This window comes from Eucalyptus grandis, chromosome 1, assembly GCF_016545825.1.
Source record: "Eucalyptus grandis isolate ANBG69807.140 chromosome 1, ASM1654582v1, whole genome shotgun sequence".
NCBI lineage: Eukaryota > Viridiplantae > Streptophyta > Magnoliopsida > Myrtales > Myrtaceae > Eucalyptus > Eucalyptus grandis.
This window is the reverse complement of record NC_052612.1, coordinates 13,305,142-13,323,932: the sequence shown is the minus strand read 5'-3', so window position 1 is coordinate 13,323,932 and position 18,791 is coordinate 13,305,142. Positions and strand designations below refer to the sequence as shown.

The 18,791-nt window shown below is 40.2% G+C and overlaps 1 protein-coding gene across 11 annotated transcripts; it reads left to right on the top strand.

Annotated features, from left to right (window-relative positions):
- Nucleotides 1–12,426: 12,426 nt before the first annotated feature.
- Nucleotides 12,427–17,284, top strand: LOC104433004 (pentatricopeptide repeat-containing protein At3g22470, mitochondrial-like). 11 transcript variants are annotated; one of them, XM_039311782.1, is made up of 4 exons: nt 12,427–15,607; nt 16,058–16,179; nt 16,335–16,392; nt 16,551–17,284. In XM_039311782.1, the coding sequence occupies exon 1, from the start codon at nt 12,653–12,655 to the stop codon at nt 14,678–14,680; it is 2,028 nt and encodes a 675-aa protein (XP_039167716.1). In that variant the 5' UTR covers nt 12,427–12,652; the 3' UTR covers nt 14,681–15,607; nt 16,058–16,179; nt 16,335–16,392; nt 16,551–17,284. The 11 variants fall into 11 exon arrangements, with proteins under 11 accessions (XP_039167716.1, XP_039167708.1, XP_039167710.1 ...); XM_039311774.1 differs by having other exon boundaries at nt 16,548–17,284; XM_039311776.1 differs by having other exon boundaries at nt 16,544–17,284.
- Nucleotides 17,285–18,791: the final 1,507 nt, after the last annotated feature.

The window sequence follows — 18,791 nt, the reverse complement described above, 5'->3', positions numbered from 1 at the left end:
TTATCCGAGGCATTGTCTAAAGAAGAATGGAGGAATGCAATGAGAGAAGAAATGGATGCACTAGAAAAAAACCAGACTTGGGAGATTGTCGAAAAACCTAAAGGAAAGAATCTTGTGGGCTGCAAATGGGTTTTTACCTTGAAATACAAAGCTGATGGTTCTCTTGAGAGATATAAAGCACGATTGGTGGCAAAGGGTTATACTCAGACTTATGGAGTAGATTATCAGGAAACATTCGCTCCGGTGGCAAAGATGAACATTGTGAGAATTCTACTCTCTTTGGCAGCTCATTTTAATTGGCAACTTCAGCAGTATGATGTGAAGAATGCATTCTTACATGGAGACCTAGAAGAAGAGATCTACATGAGTATTCCACCGGGATTTGAAGGAGAAAAAACAAGAAACAAAGCATATAGATTACGGAAAGCACTATATGGGCTCAAGCAATCACCTAGAGCCTGGTTTGGGAGATTTTCCAGAATTATGAAAGCTTCAGGCTACAAACAAAGCCAAGGTGATCATACCCTCTTCATTAAGCATTCGGCAAGAGGGAGAGTAACAACACTTCTAGTGTATGTCGATGATATTATTGTCACAGGTGACGATGATGAGGAGAAACAGCAGCTAAAGCAGTGTTTGATTAAAGAGTTTGAAATAAAAGAGCTAGGAAGACTCAAATACTTTCTTGGCATTGAAGTTTCTTACTCTAGACAAGGAATTTTTGTCTCACAACAGAAGTATGTGACTGATCTCTTGAAGGAAACTGGAAAACTTGGTTGTAAACCAGTAGCCACACCTATTGAGCCTAATAAAAAGCTTGGAGATGCAAAGGAAGAATGTAGATCAAGAAATGTATCAAAAATTGGTTGGGAAACTTATCTATTTGGCTCATACTAGACTTGATATTGCCTATTCAGTAAGTATGATTAGTCAATTTATGCATGACCCAAGAGAATCACACTTACAAGCCGTCAATCGAATGCTACATTATTTAAAAGGAAGTCCCGGAAAAGGAGTCCTATTAAGAAGAAATCAAAAACTGATGTTGCAAGCTTATACCGATGCTGACTATGCAGGATCTATAGTGGATAGAAGGTCAACATCTGGTTATTGCACATTTCTTGGCGGAAATTTAGTGACTTGGCGGAGTAAAAAACAGAATGTAGTTGCAAGATCAAGTGCTGAATCAAAATTTCGAGCAATGGCCCAAGGAATATGTGAGCTATTATGGCTTAAAATCATCCTAGAAGACTTGAAGATCAAGTGGGAGGGTCCTATGAAGCTGTATTGTGACAATAAATCAGCAATTAATATTGCTCATAATCCTGTACAGCATGATAGGACGAAGCATATTGAAATTGACAGGCATTTAATCAAAGAAAAGATAGAATAGGGGTTGATCTGCATGTCCTACATACCTTCCGGAGATCAACTAGCTAATGTGCTAACCAAATGACTTAATGGTGGGATCTTTCATGAAATAATCTTCAAGCTGGGAATGGAAGACATCTATTCCTTAGCTTGAGGGGGAGTGTTGAATTATCCTGATTTTTAGGATCTGATTATTAGGAATATTCAATCCTGATTTTTTGGGTCCTAATTATTAGGAAATAGCTGTAAATAATTAGTTAGGAAATGATTTATTAGTATCCCTTGATTTGTGGGATTATAGCTGTATTTTACAGATCTGTTTTTTCCTAGTTAGTACTTGTAGAAGTCCTATAAATAGTTTTGTAATCCTGGTACAAAAATATTGAGAATTATCACAATTCTTTTCTCTAAATTCTTTAAAAACAACTTGCAGTATCTTTTCCTTTGCACTGCGACGGATTTTCCAAAAAGCATCTGTTGATGCGTGAACATGAATGCCGCTGACACATTGGCAATGCCAAACCACATTGACGTCTTGAGTGGCACCAATCAACTTCATTAGAAAGAGGCCAATAGGATGTAACTTTCCTTCGTTCTCTATAGAGGTACATTCTTTGCCAATTTTCTGTTTTAATAACTGAGGAACACATGTTTCGGTTTATTTTTGCATGTTTCACTCACGACTGCAGGATTTGCCAAGACAATCTTGTTACGCCCTCTACTCTTTGTTTCTTGACACAAATATAATCATACTAGCATGCAAGCAAACAATTGTTTAGTGTGGTGTCTGGATGCTCTTGAGTTAAGTAGATGTTAATGGTAATAAATTTACTTTGTACCACAGATCTGCAATGCAGACCTTATTCACCAATATCACGGACCTAAAGAAAACAAAAGGACTTTATATTTTTGTTGGGGGGAAGAAGAGAGGGGAGGCGGAGGGTTCAAAAAATTATGTTATAAATCCTGATTAGCTTGTTGCGTATATGCTTGGGGAGAGATACTAGTTTTCTTTTATACTCTTTTGCTAACACAATCTGATCCCTTCAGTCTGTGATAGTTACTTTAAAGAAGATGCATGCGTAGAAGTGGCTGGTACTTGAGGCACTTTGAATTAATAGCCAGGAATATTTGTGGCAAGCTGGTGACTTAGATTATCATCGCAGGTATATTACATATCTGGGTTATTTGCTCTTCTTCCTACATGGCATATAATAGTGAAATTATTTGCATTGCTTCTTGCTAACTAAGCAACATGGCAGCAAGTGTATGAAAGCTACTTGCAGTATCTTTTCCTTAGCACTGTGAGGGATTTTCAGAAAAGCCTCTGCTGATGGGTGAACAGACATTCCCAATGCCAAATCACGTAGATGTCTTGAGCGACACCAACCAACTTTGTCACAGTCAGGCCCAAATGATGTAACTTTCCGTTGTCATTTCTACTGCATCAGTTGGTTTACTTTCCAGACCAATAGGGTTTGCCTCTCAACGGAGGCACATTTCTTGCCCTTTTTATATGTTCAATTACTGATTAGGGAACCCATTTTTCTGTTGTTTTTGCATGTTTAACTTAAGGCAGCAGGATTGCCTGCAGAGCCTGCTTCTTGTCACGCTTTCTACTTTTTGTTTTCTCACATAATCATAGTAGCATGGAAGCATTTGGGAGACTGTTCTTTGAGCTAAGCTCACGTGTGGATATCATAGCTGATATGATCGATTCAACTCGGAAAAAGGAATCTGTACAGCAAAAGGATTGACTCGAAGTTTTGTATATGTAACAAGAGGATTAACACAGCTGTCTCTATTGTCCATTTCCTTGTCTGCAAAAGCAGATCCATGGGCTTAGCCATTGTAGCAAAGCCACTTTAATGGTGATGGTTTTGATACTCCTCCTAGACTAAAACCGTGTGCAAGTGCATGAGGCGTCACTTTCAAAAGAAGCTTTATGATTTTTTCACTGGAAATCCCGTAAGTTTTTGTCGTGAGCATGGTGTATCCAGCTATTAGATCGAGATGAGTATGAGCATTCTTTGCCCTGAGTTGTAATTACATTGACTCTTCTCATAGCAATCCTTGTCCTAGTTAGATATCAATATCAAGCAAAAGGCCTTGATACCTTCAACCTTTGCAAGAATTCATAGTGCAATCTCTAAGAGCACATCATTTACAAAATAGCTTTAGGCTCTAGGCCATCAACGAAGGAATAAAACGAACATGAAGACATTATTGTGAGGGCATAGCCGAATAGCTGCACGTTACAGAGTTACAAACTCAATGAATTGCTCAATGCAAGCAAGCAATGCATACGAGTGTTCTCTTCCCAAGTGAAAGTGCCTTGCATGAGAGGATAGTAGTTATCGTAGAGCAACATGCATGCGCGAGGAATGTTTTACCATATAATTGCATTAACCGAATTTCATAATCTGAGGCAATCGATACAAATGTGACATCTGGATCCTCGTTTAGTAAGATCGAGCACTCTTAGGATACTGGGCCATCATCACTGTATCATGACACCGTTGTACCAATCCACCACATCACCTAGCCGCCACCGTCGCGACGCCACTACGGCGCACGCTGAATACCCTTCGGACCTTAGCCGTTTTTTCTTGAAATTTGCCAAAGTGGATTTATTTGAGCCCAAGAGGGAATTACGCCCATGAAGAGGTAAAAGGCCAAATTGACCAGCCCAAAACCAGCTGCTCAATTTTTGAGCTGTTGACTTGGTGAATTGAAATTCACCACCATCAACTACGTTAAACCTCAAAGTCGCCAGCCGCCTCTCATACAAAACTTGGCAATTAACCAAAGAGGGTTAAGCCAAAGCAAGCCACGTACTTGCAATTTTGGCAAGCTGTCAAGAAGATGCATGAGGATTTCCACCTAAAGTCCATGTTCAACCCCACGTGCCACCTCCCTAGGCAGTCACGGTAAGAAATGTTAACCAAAGGAGACTTCCAAAGGCAGCAGAAAGTGGGTATAAAACCAGCCTTTCACCCATTTCGTTGGAGTTGGAGCAAAACCCTCACCAATTTTCTTCTTCTTCGTTCCCCTACCAGAGCATCATAGCCCCTCATTTCATTGCGCCACGACCACGAACAGCCCTCATTCTACCAGCTTGACATCATACAGCTCGTGTCATTCGCCAGCTTGAAGATGGTGGTAGCTGAACCTAGATAAATTATAGTTATTGAAGTTCTCAAATTTCCATTTACTTCCTGGTATACCGTTTCTGTGAATTTCTTGTAGAACCGGTAATACATTAAGTTGAGAAAAGTTCCCAGGCAAGTTAAATTATTTTGATATCGTATATTTTATGTCTAGGATTCTGTCGAATGGGTAATGGTAGATTCACGTGATATAGTCTAGCAGGCTTTTGCTTGTAGAGTGTTGTGCCCGCCCTTGGTGGATTATCATTTTTTAGACCAGTAGATATGTCTTTGCTACCTATGTCCTCCATGATCCTCTAGGGTGTCCGGACATATCTCACATGGAATCAGACAGAGCATATAGACCTCGACTTCCCTGAGGTCGCTTTCATTCGGATCATCACAATCCGACAGTCAATGTTGGTCCCCCATCAAACCCGGTGTTGATAGGGTTTCTTGCCATCTATGCCAGGATCAGTGGGAGTGCAGTGGGGCCACTTACACTCCCAAACAGCGATGACGATAGAGACAGCGAGATCGAGTAGATGAGGGCCCGGAGGACAAGGGTGGCATTTTTGGTGAGACCAGCACTTGTTATGTTGGCGGCCGTGTAGAGAGACAATAGGGTGGTTTAAGCAGTATTTTGGATGGAATTTTGGATATAGCCTAGAGAAGTTTTGATCCCCAGTGTACCGACCTAGGTTGCCTATAATATATAAATAAAGAAATGAAGGTGCCTGGTTCTATATTTCCACGTGCGTTGGTTGAAATTATGGTATACTGATTTGTTGTTACACGTTTCCGCATGCTTAAAAATGGAAAGAATTGGATAGTCACGCTAGTAGTGACGTGTTGGGGGGCGAGGGTGGCATTTTTGGTGAGACTAAGACTTGTTATGTTGGCGACCGTGTAGAGAGACAGTAGGGTGGTCTGAGTAGTATTTTGGATAAAGCCTGGAGAAGGAACGTTTTGATCCCAATGAATCGACCCAGGTCAGCTATACTATATAAATAAAGAAATGAAAGTGCCTAAAAAAAAAAAAATCTCTCCTTGTCCTGCCCTCAATGAGCCTAAGCTTACAACTACCAAACCTGTCCGAATCCACATCATCCTGAGTCAACTTGGTTTCATTGAATCATCCAAGGAATACTGATGCACAAAACACTAGTCAAAACGTGCAAAGTTAATCTAGCACAAATGGGTACATGTCTAATGCGACTTGAAACTCACATGGCCACACACAGCTCATCAAATTGACCATGGCTTTGACTACTACCATATCACGTCGAGATTGACCTCCTTGAGTCCGGAGAGGACTCGCACCTAAACCGGATTGACTTTGTGACATCATGACCTAGCGAAGGCTGACGCCAACTTTGCCGATGGTCATTGCGGCTCGCAGCCTCACAAACCAAAACCAATGCCTACTGCACCAATGGTCATCATGGTACATGACTATACTAGTCAAGATCGAACTTAACTTAAGCGACATGAACTAAACCATGACAACAACAGCAACTCCACGGATGCAAGCCCAATTTTGTTGACTCGTATCACGAAAATCCAAGGAATGGTAGCCTCACGTAATATAGAAGAATAGGACTTCTACTTGCCTCAATGCTCGTCGACAATAGTTAAGATGGCACGACAGTGAATGATGCGAGCTGTATGATGTCAAGCTGGTAGAATGAGGGCTGTTCGTGGTCGTGGCACAACGAAATGAGGGGCTATGATGCTCTGGTAGGGGAACGAAGAAGAAGAAAATTGGTGAGGGTTTTGCTCCAGCTTCAACGAAATGGGTGAAGGGCTGGTTTTATACTCACTTTCTGCCACCTTTGGAAGTCTCTCTTGGTCAACATTCCTTACCGTGACTACCTAGGGAGGTGGCACGTGGGGTTGAACGTGGACTTTTGGTGGAAATCCTCATGCATCTTCTTGACAGCTTGCCAAAATTGCAAGTACGTGGCTTGCTTTGGCTTAACCTTCTTTGGTTAATTGCCAGTACGTGGCCTCGGTGAGGATGCTGGAAGGGAGAGGGGAGCTTTGTCCTTGTTTTGACTAGCGGACGGACCGAGTCTTATCAAAAGCGTCTTAGCTGGTGCTGCTGCCTTCCTCCCTTGCCTTGGAGAGATGATGATGATCATCATCATCGTTCATAAAGCAACCGGCATCCGTGATGGAGAAATCTCTTGCTTCAATCGTCGCAGTTGGTTCGCGGGATGAGGATTGAAGTGGTGGAGTGATGATTCCGGTAAGGAAAATTGTCCAAAGAGTGTTGAATACGCTCTACTTTTTGTCAATTCAATTCTCGACACTTCGATTTTACCAATAGAGTCGTGCACATTTTCACGTTTTGTTAATTGAGTCAATATAATCAATTTTGGGTGAAAATTACTAAAATGGACTCTAGCCGTTTTATATAGCATGTCCGGTGCAAACATGGACAATTATTTTATAATATTTAAATATATCTTGAATATAATTTTCTCTTTTATTCTTCTTCTTCTTTTCATTTTCTTCTTTTTCTTTTATGTTTTTCCCCATTTCCCTTCGCTAACCAACACCGAGCCTTAAGTGAGAGCCACTCAGGCTTGGGCTGGGAGGGTCACCCTTGCTTGGGCGAACGTGGACTGCCCTCATGCCCAAGCCTGGGCTGGCGAGGGTCACTCTTTCTTGGACAGGCATGGATCACCCCTGCCTGATTCAACAAGGGTGGCTTGAGCGTCCTTCACATGAGGATGGCGAGGGCAACCCTTGCCTAAGACTAGCAGCCTCCATTGGCCATCAATGAGGCCTCATGGAAGGAAAAAGGAAAAAGAAAAGAAGAAAAAGAGAAAAAAAAATTATTATTAAAAATTATCAACATCGGTCGATCAATATTCACATCAGTGATTTCTAACCAAAATTGACCGAATTGAGTCATTTGGCAAAATATAAAACAAATATTTATGACTCAATTGATAAAATTAAAAAAATTTAGAACTGAATTGATAAAAAGAAATATATTCAAGATTTTTTGGTCCACGTCCCTTATTTCATGTTTGGCATGATCACATCATCAGAGGATACAGGCGTCCTGATGAGAGCAGCCATTCTTGGAACAAAAAGAAAAAAATAATGAGAGCAACCATGATTGGCAATTCTTACCGTGGGGGAAGGAGTGGACATCACCTTCCTTCCAAAAGACCCCATATTTGATTCTTTTTTTTTTTTTGGTCGGAAATTTCCTTTCAAGTGTACCTTTTTTTTTTTTTTTTTTTTGCATCTCTCTTACTTCTTTTGGGGGCACATTTGGCAGTTGACTTCAATCCGTTTTGAATTCCCACATTGTTTTTTTTTTCCTTATCAGGATAAAACGTAAGATTTAAAAATATCAATTCCATTAACTATTATGGCTTGCTCAAATGATTCAGGTGTTTGTCCTCCTTGCACAAGATCAAGATTCAAATCATCACACTTGTACATTTTTTTGGATTTACTTCAGAGACTACAGACTTGTGTGTTGTGGTAATTACCCGATGAATATGAAATAGGGAATTGCCATATCTCGTAGGGATTAGTCAGGTACTCAAAAAAATCAAACATTCTATTGACATCCATTCCGTTTTCATTTCGTTTGTGTTGTGTCATAGTAAGGATAGGCTCCCCATCGATTGGTTCAAGCTTATCAATAAGATTTGTTTAGATCCCCTTTAAGGGTCATTGGATCTATGCAAGTCCTTAAAATGCTTCATCCTAGTTCAATTTGGACCTTGAGACTTAAAAAATGTAAAGCACCTAGAGGTAATCCCTCCTTTCGGAGAAGACAAACATATAGAGGGTAAATTGGCGAGAATTAGGCAAGTAGGCACCGGTACGTTAAAATAAGGAATACAATCTTATCAACCCATATGGATTGCCAGGCAAGTAGGGTGGCCCCAACTAGGAGCTTTTTTTTTTTTTAGTTGGTCATACTTTATTCCTATTTTAACTCTTACTCTCAGACTTTTGTCCTATCTTCTTACAATGTGTGGGAGTTCAAACCTATTCCTGAAACTAAATCGTTCACACCCCAACCCTCTTAAAAATGTGGGGATTTGAACCTCTCACCTCCTCCTTCCATGTTGGAAGGGTGGCCACTGGGGCAAATCCATGATGGTTGAGAGCCGTGGACTGGATCGGCAACGACAGAGAACCGTGATGGATGGCAAGGTCATTCGGGGAGGTGGTGAAAGGGAGAGCATGGGGTGGCAAGGCTGCTCTCAAGGTAATGGCAGAAGGAGCCAACTGCGGGCCATTGCAAAGGGATGAGATGGCAAATATGGCATAGGAGAGAAGACGCCCATTAGGACTAGAGGTGGAGATTCGACGGTACACGCATCACGTGCCAGAGAAGAGACGATGAAGGAAAACATGTACTTGGTCCTTTTCAATATTGACCTGAATTCACCAAGTTTCTCGGGAGCTAAATAAGGAATTTCAGTTCATATCTTATACTAATTAAAAGTTAATGCTTCTCTTTCATAGATTTTGGATCAATCAAGTGAGAATGATCGATCGAGATTTTGGAGGATGATTTATAAAGGACATGAAAATTGCTTAGTTGCTCTAGGGAGAGAATGAACACTGTAGCATGTGATTCATACCGCATGTGCCGTTTTGACTTAAAGGCTAGTGTGAATTATATATGTTAAATTCAAAGATATTGTGATCCTTTGTAGAAGACCTTTGGGAGATATTAATGCCTCATATAATATCCTTAGGACTTTCTACTACTTTTCAAAATCTTCATCCAGTGACCTATATACATTTTATATGATAAATTTAAGACTTTTGACTACATTTCAAAATTTCGATCCAATGACCAATACATATGAAAATCTCATATGATATATGCATAGGCTTATTCAATATATAAAACCTATTTGTATTTTCCAATTTAATGCGTTAATCATGAATCGGAAGTTAAATATGCTATATGATCAATCTCAAGGTCCATCTATTTTGCGGCAAAATCATGATTTGGAAAATATTTTCCTAAATATGATCACTTATATCACATAAAAAAAATATATGAATGAAAAATATTTTTATCGTTCACAATAAAGTTTAAGCATAAATTATTATAAATAATCAAAATATTATTTGTTGTCTAATTATGTCAAGTGATATAATCAATTACTTTTTAGGAAAATGTTTTCCAAATTGTTTATTTTCACTAAATTAATCCTTGGTTTAAAAGAAGTTGACTTTATGTCATTCTCAAAAGAAGTACATTCAAGATAATAGTGATGTTTTGATGATCAAGATTGTTATGTGTTAAAAGGTCAATGAAGAAGGTGATAAGTGATTTCTCTCTTTTTCCTTTCTGCCAGGATAAGTACACTATCGGTGCCATAAGTTGTGTACGGCGCTCACTTTGGTGCCAAAAGTTTATGTCGGATCACTTAAGTGCCAAAAAGTTTGAAAAACGCTCACTTTAGTGTCAACTCCGATATGGTTGGCTGGAAATCCAACGTGGTACATTTTTATTAATTTTTGAAGCTGATGTGGCTCGTCAAAGAGAACAGTTAGCATCCTAACACCAAAATGACGCCGTTTGGTGTCTCCCCCAATTAAAACCCTAAATCTTTGGCTAGTCGCCGTCCTCGACGGCCCTCGCACTCGGTGGCCGTGGCTCCGACCTTGACCTTGACCCCGACGATGGCCACTTGGCAGCCACAGCTTTGACCCTGACCCGATCGTGACAATGGCCACTCAGCGGCTGCGGCTCTGACCGCAACCCCGACCCTGACAATAGCCACTTGGCGGCCGCGGCTCCAACCCTGACCTCGACCCCTACCCCAACCTCGACAACGGCCACTCAGCGGCCAAGTCGAAGGTCGTGATCTAGCCGGTGCTCGGGTAGGCCACTGATGAGTGCGCCGCCATTGATGTCTCCCTCTCCATCTCCAATCTCCTAGACAAGTGCCTGGCCTACGTCTTCTAGTATCTAGGCTCCGGCGACTGGGGCTAGTGCTCCCTCGTGTGTTGTTGAGGGTGTCCAAACAGCGCCGAGCAATGGCGGCCGAGCGAGCGATGGGGGCCCAACGACGGTGGAGGCCGAGCGACGATGGCCGAGCGAGCTAGGTCGGAAAAACCCTAATTTCAATCCCCAAATAAAAAAAAAATCTCCAAATGAGTTAAACGGCATCATTTTTGTGAGGCCATCCATGTAGGATGGCAAAACCACGTCGTTGACCGAAAACGACGTCGTTTGAAGGCGTTGTTGATTTTTTTTTTTTTTTAAAAAAGTCACATAATTATTTTGGTCGGAATCTTTAGTTTGTGGTATCAAAGTGATCGTTTTTCTCCGATTTAGCCCTTAAGTGATTCAACGGAAACTTTTAGAGCGCCGTACACAACTTATGGCACTGATAGTGTACTTCTCTCCTTTCTGTTGTAGGTGCCAGCTACTTTATTTAATTACTTTACCATACATGTTACGAAAAGGCAAATGGAAAGCATCACTTTACCATACATGTTACAAAAAGGCAAATGGAAAGCATACATATTGGCTAATAGGATTATTCTTGGATTGTGACAATGACACTATTAGCCCCTAAATTTTCGTTCAATATACAATGTCAATGTTTTCCAGAATTTTTAATTAGTGCAATTAGGTTTTTTAACTTTGTCTAGTGTAGGAAGTTATCCATCAACTTTAAGTCGATTCAAATAATTATCTAAAGTATGTTTTTAATGTCAATGTGATCCTAGTTAAAAAGAAAAGCTTCTAAATTTAGTAAAGAACCACTCATTCAATAGTCTTGATGGATAATTGTATGCATGCTCATACGTACTTATAGAGCAGGTAGAGAATTCTACAATATCTCAAAATATAGAGGGATGTCACGATTTTTCCACCTTCCATCACTCACCCAATGCCAACCGCCCCTTCTCTCTCTTGCTCCCCAATTCTACAAGCAAGTGGATACATATGTATCTATCTTCACAGTAGTTGTTTTAGACCTTTAAAATGTCAGAACACAAGTATAATCCGATAGTGATTTAGATTGATGTTCGTGTTAGCAAATCTGATTAATGCTTATTAATGCAAGATTACTATTGAATGTTTTAATATAGTTCAAGCACTTAACTAATCCAATGAAAAGTGCAAACATGATGTTACATATAATGTAAAGGGTTAATATTTTAGGTGAGCAAAATTCCAGGGTAGAATCTGTAATCGAAAAATCAGACCTTTAGGAAAGTCATATTATAGTTTCAAGGTATGTAGAGTAAATTTTAAATTTCAAAGATTAAGGAATTTATTTCAATGGATAAATTTCAAATTCCAAATAGTTGGTACATAGAACTTGGAAATAAGTTTTTGTGTTTTTCTTGATTTTGTCTTCGTACAATTCTGTGATATTCCATCGTGTCCAATAATTGAGGGTTGTTAGCATGACTTATTTTGGTAACATCCCTTAGCTAGATCTAAGAGAGGACCGGTGACCCTTGACTCGTTCGATGAAGGTCATCCAATGCCAATCTGGCATTATTTATTTAAAATTGTCATGAGCTTCAGGTCTTTATTTAAAATTATTATGATTATTTTTATCTTTATTTAAAAAGAAAATTCAATTCAAATTCGATGAAGGTCATCGACAATTTTTTTGCCAAACCCCAAATTGGCATTGACAAATTTATTTAATTTTAAACTAAATCGTGACAATTCTTGGTATATGATTTTACTATTTGTCACAGTTTATAATTTTTGTGATTTTTTTTTTATTAAAAATTATTATGATTATTTTTTTATCTTTATTTAATAAGAAAATTCAAGGTTTTTCAAATTTTATATTAAAAAATAAATGCACTTTGCACTTTGTTCCCCTACTTTAAATTTTTCACTGGGCAGAGTGCCAGAGAGTAGCGTGCCGAGAGTGAGCCCTAAGCAAAAAGCTCTCCAGTTTTCAGATTCATCATCAGCTGATGAGGGAAACGGGTCTCTGAGGTGCTTTCATTTTCCTTCTTCTTCGTGCTCCACCTGGGATCTCCAGCCAGTCGTCTTCCCATTCCATTCTCCATCACCCTCATCCTTCTTGTCTCCCTTTCTAGTTTCGCCGTCGTCGGAGGTTTTGCTCGATCCCTTAACCCTCTTTTAGACGATGAAGCCGACGAGTCTCCTTCGCCCTGCTTCTTCCATCTTCCTCCTTCTTCATGCGCCCACTGCGATCTCCAGCCATCCATCATCCCCTTCCATCCTCCCTCTCTCCTCTCGCCATCGTCGTCGTCGTCGGTTTTCCTCGACCCCTCCTAACCTTAATTTAGATGACCCAAGCGAGGTCTTGAGTCACGTGAGGAAAATTTGCAGGAATGGTGGTGTGTTTTCGAGCGTCGGCGATGCCCAGCGTTGCTTCGGTGCATTGATGAAGACGGACCCTTTGCCTTCCCCCCGGGATTTCAGTCTTCTGTTGGGTGCTGTAGTGAGGATGAAGCACTACTCGATTGCCATCCGCTTGATTGAGCAGCTGCGTTCGTTAGGAGTTGAAGATCATATTTGGCTGACGATTTCCATGAATTGCTTCTGTCGGTTAAAGCGGGTCGATTTGGGTTTGTCTATCCTGGGCAGAATCTTGAAGCTTGGGTTTCCCATCACTGTGGTGGCTTCGAGTACCTTAATTGATGGTCTCTTTATTCAGGGAAAAACTGATCAAGCGTTGAGGTTCCTCGATGATATGGGACGAAATGGCCCCGAGCCTAATGAGACCACGTATGCAATAATCGCAAAGGGGTTATGCAGGGCTGGTAACACCAGATTGGCGATTGAATTGCTGAGGGACTGGGAACAGAGAAGCTGCAGGCTCGATTCCTTCACATATGGCGTAATAATAGATAGTCTTTGCAAGAAGGGATTCATCACCGAGGCCTTGAGACTCCACAAAGATATGAGTAGGAAAGGCGTCAAACCAAATGTTGTTACTTATACCTCCTTGATCCACAGTATGTGCGATGTAGGCCAGATGGAAGATGCTCTCGTATTGTTGAAACAGATGATGAGCGGGGGCATCCAACCCAACATATTCACTTATAGCTCCTTGGTTCATTGCTTATGCAACCGAGGCCAATGGAAAGATGCTATGGTCTTGTTGGAGAAGATGATGAAGGCAGGAATCGAACCGGATGTCGTTACTTATACCTCTGTCATTCAAGGAGTTTGCAATTCCGGCCATTTGGAAGAGGCTCGAAGACTGCTGAGTCATATGGTGCAAAGCAGAGTCATGCCCAATGTTCTAACCTTCACTATCCTGGTGGATGCACATTGTAAAGAGGGATTCCTTGTAGAGGCAGAGGCCATAGTCAACCAGATGATTCAATTAGGTAAAATGCCTAATAGTGTCACTTATAATGCATTGTTGAATGGTTATTGTTTGCAAAATAGGATGAAAGATGCAATGGAAGTGCTTAATTTGATGGTTGAAAGAGGCTGCTCACCTACTGTTGTTACTTATAGCACATTGATTAACGGATACTGCAAAGCGAAAAGAATGGACAAGTCAAAGATGCTTTTCCTAGAAATGCTTCAAAGGGGCCTGATTCCTGATGTCATCACATACAACACTCTCGTAAATGGATTTTGCCTGGTTGGGAACCTTGAAGCCGCAGAGGAGTTAATTAACGAGATGCAGTCTCGGGATCTATCTCCAAATCATTATACCTTAAATGCTTTACTCGATGGCTTGTGTAAAACGCAGCAGATTGACAAGGCCGTGATGTTGCTGCAAAAGATGGAAGATTCCAAATTTGTCCCAGATATCGTGACTTACAATATTCTAATAAATGGCATGTGTAATACTGGAAAGCTCAATGATGCAATAGGGCTGTTTGATTGTTTGCATGCTCGAGGCTTGCAACCTGACGTGTGGACGTATACTATTGTCATGCATGGATTGTGCAAAGGAGAATGCACGGAGGAAGCATATCAGCTGCTAAAGGAGATGCAAGGAAATGGATGCCTTCCAAATGGTGTCACTTATAACACAATCATCCAAGGACTACTAAGAGATAACAAAAATATGAGAGCAGCGCAATTTGTTGGTGAAATGGTTGAAAGGGGTTTTTCTGCAGACTTAGCAACAATGGAGTTGTGGATTAAATATCTCTTGACAAATGGAGCTCCTTCATTTTCTAGTTGAACTCTCCATTGTGTGTGAGATCTGTCCACTTTTTCATCTGAAATTTGATGGAGAGTAAACCAGATTAATGGCAGGTTTTTTTCCAGACATCACCTCCTTGAGTCCCATGTCCTATTAAAGAAGTTGTTTTAAGTCTGGGAGATTTTTCCTCTTGCTTCATTATCAGGCTTTTAGAGGGGTGGAAGGTTGATTTTGCTTTTCGTACACCTAGGTTTTGCAAGAAATCTGTGTATTTAACTGGTACATGTGCTTGTCGGTTAGTGCTTCTGGTGCCTACTATTTATCAAACAGGTCAAATTCATATGAATGATCAAGTGGTGTGAGGATGTTCTCAAATTAAATCAATGTTAATAGCAATAACTTTACTGTGTACCATATGCAATTCAGACATTATAGACAAGTATCATGGATCTCTTCCTCAAAGGGACTAAAGAAAACTTTTTTTTTTCAGGGTGTAATGTATGTGCTTTGAGAGAGAGATACTGGTTTTCTTTTATTTTCTGATCCTAACACCTTTTATCCCTTCAATGTCTTATTTACCATAGTTCTTCAAAGAAGATGTGCGAGTGGAAGTGGATGGTATATGATCATGGTGATGGGCACTTTGAATCAATAGCAGTGAATACTTGTGGCGGGCTGGGTACTCAGATTGTCAACATTTTTGGGTTATTTGCTCTGCTTCTCACAGCAAAGTTTGATGGACAGCTTGCTGACTAAGGAACATGGCTGCAACTGTATGGAAACAACTTTCAGTATCTTTTCCTTTGCACTGCAAGGGATTTTCCAAAAGGCATCTGTTGATGCGTGAACATGAATGCCGCTGACAGACATTGCCAATGCCAAACCACATTGACGTCTCAAGTGGCACCTATCAACTTCATTACAAATAGGCCCATAGGATGTAACTTTCTTTCGTTCTCTATAGAGGTAAATTCATTGCCAGTTTTCTGTTTTATTAACAGATGAACAAATGTTTTGGTTTGTTTTTGCATGTTTCACTCACAACAGCGGGATTTGCCTGGATAGTCTCGTTAGCCCCTCCACTCTGTGTCTTGACACAAATATAATAATAGTAGCGTGCAAGCAAATAATTGTTTAGTGCGGTGTCAGGATGCTCGAGTTAAGTTGATTTTAATGGCAATACATTTACTTTGTACCAAAGATCTGCAATGCAGACATTATGCACCAATATCAGGGACCTATATATATATATATATATATATATATTTTTTTTTTTTTTTTTGGGGCGGGTGCATTGGGTTCAAAAAATTATACCATAAATCCAGATTAGCTTGTTACTTATGTGCTTGGAGAGAGATATACTAGTTTTCTTTTATACCCTTTTGCTGACAATCTGATCCCTTCAATGTCCTGTAGTTTCTTCAAATCAAAGAAGATGCATAAGTGGAAGTGGATGGTACTTGATCATGGTGATGTGCACTTTGCATTAATAGGGGAGAATATTTGTGGCAAGCTGGTTACTCAGATTATCATCTCAGGTAGATTACACATTTGGGTTATCTGCTCTGCTTTTTGCTGACTAAGGGACGTGGCAGCAAGTGTATGAAAACTACTTGCAGTATCTTTTCCTTTGCACTGTGAGGGACTTTCAGAAAAGCCTCTGCTGATGGGTGAACATGAACACCATTGACAGATGCCAAACCACATAGACGTCTTGAGCGACACCAACCAAATTCATCACAGTCAGGCCCGTATGATTTACCTTTCCATTGTCATTTCCACCGCAGCAATTGGTTTACTTTCTTATCAATAGGGTTGCCTCTCAATGGAGGCTCATTTCTTGCCTTTTTTATCTGTTTCAATTACTGATTTTTCTGTTTGTTTTTGCGTGTTTCGCTTAAGGCAGCAGGATTGCTTGGACAGTCTTCCTCTTGTCATGCCCACTCCTCTTTGTTTCCTCACATAATCATAGTAGCGTGGAAACATTCCAGAGAACGCTCTTCTAGCAAAGTTCACGAGTGGATATCATGGCCGATATGATCGACTGAACTCAGAAGAAAGAACCTGTCAAGCAAAAGGATCAATTGGAAGTTCTGCATATCTAACAATTGGATCAACTCAGCTCTCTGTTGTCCATTTTCTTGTTTACAAAAGCTGGTCCATGGGCTTACCCACTGAATCAAAGCCACTGTTTTTGCGATGATGGTTTTAATTTCACTTTTCGAGATTCTTCGCTGATTAGAACCATGTGCAAGTGCATGAGGCTTCGGTTTCAAAAGAAGCTTTATGATTTCTTTTGCTGGAAAGTCGTGAGCATGCTGTATCCTTTACTGTAAATTATGTCGACTCACCTCAGATTGATCCTTCAGTGTTAGAGATATCGATATCAACTAGAGGCCTTGAAACCTTCAGTCTTTGCAAGAATTGAGAGTACAGTCATTAAGGGAACATCATTTTCGAAATAGATTCACTCTGGACCATCAACGAAGGAATACAGCAAGCATCCAGATATTATTGTAAGAGCGCAGCCAAACAGCTTGCGTTACATAGTCACAACTCAATGGATAGCTTAATGCAAGCAAGCAATGTAAGAGAATGTTTTCTTCCTAAATGAAAGTTCCTTGTCTGAGAGGATAGCACTTATCATAAAGCAACATGCCTCCATGAGCAATGTTTTACCATAGAATTGCACTCATCGAATTTCGCAATTTTGAGGCATTCGATACTAAGCCATTGGTGCATTACAATTGTGCCACCTTACGCTGCGAGATGCCTTGAGTTGGGTTTTGTGGTTGGTTTCTTTCTATCCTTAGATTGGTTGCTGTGAGGAACTATTAATGCATGGAATTTGATTCACCACCTCTGGGTCGACAGTGGTGGCAGCACACCATTGGAGGTCCAAGCAGCAGTGGACGGTAATGAACAAGCACCAGAGGAGCTCTAGCCAAGCGAATGCAAGCTAAAAGATGATGACTAGTAAGTTTGAAAGCGACGTCATCTCAATGAAATAGACCACATCATGTCGTCGTCATTACATAGGATGGCTGGCGATTATTGGATTGCCACTTTAGATAAATCAAATTAGACTTGGATGAGAGTAGTTGATTGCATTTTTCCTCAAAAGTTTAGGACTACATTATTTCGATTGAAAGGTTTAAGACTCAATTGATTTATGTGCTAGAGGTTTATGACTAATTGTAGAATTTTCATGCACAAAATGATTGTGTAGTGTGTTGGACGTTGAAATGTCACATGTTCTCTCAACTTCAGTGTTTCCATGGCAGTCAGTTGAATCCTTACGTATGAAGGCTAAGTCATGAAGGTTAAATTAAGATGAGAATGATATGTATTTTGGGTCATCTTGCTCAAGAGTTCCCCGAGCAAGGAGAATGTGACCCTTTTCTCCTTCTTTAAAAGGTGACGGTTATTTTTCTAGCAATTTTTGCCCTAAGAAACTTTTATTCCTTTAGAGCAAATAAATTATCATAATTGAAATTTGAAAAGCTTGCGAGGAAAATCATCAAATTAAATAAGTTGACGTAGGTATAAATTGAAGAATGAAATTATATATAAAAAATATCCGGCTTATTTCGAAATAGACCCTCTTTACCAACAAAATGTTTTTGTACATTTGTACATCCACAAATTATTAGCCATTTACTTTATTCTTCTTAATTTTTTTATTTAGTTTTTTAAGAAAATTTAAATAAGGGCCTTGGGCAAGGTCCGAGGCACCGAGTGAGGGCTGCCAAGCCTGCATGAGGGCTAGTGATCTTCGTCTTGATTTGGGAGAGGGTCATCGTCCTCTCCCACTTTGGCAAGGGCCCGTTGGCTGTCACCTTTGGTTGGTGAGGGTCGTCAGCCCTCACCCAAGCGCCAACCTTTGCCGCCACCCCCACCGATGATGGGGTAGTGGTGTGTGTTTTTTCTTTTTTAAAATTTTTTAATCTAATTTAATTTAAAATTACCTTATGTTTGGACAAATATATCCCTGATCTGTCAAAATATTTTGCTAGCCAGTGAGGCTAGGCCCTTATTTGAAATAGTCATAACCACTCGAGGCCTTTCTTTGGAATTGATATGGCCAATTCATGTCTATCTTTGAGAAAATGAGAATACTTCAAGCCCTTATTTGATTTTTTTTTGTTTT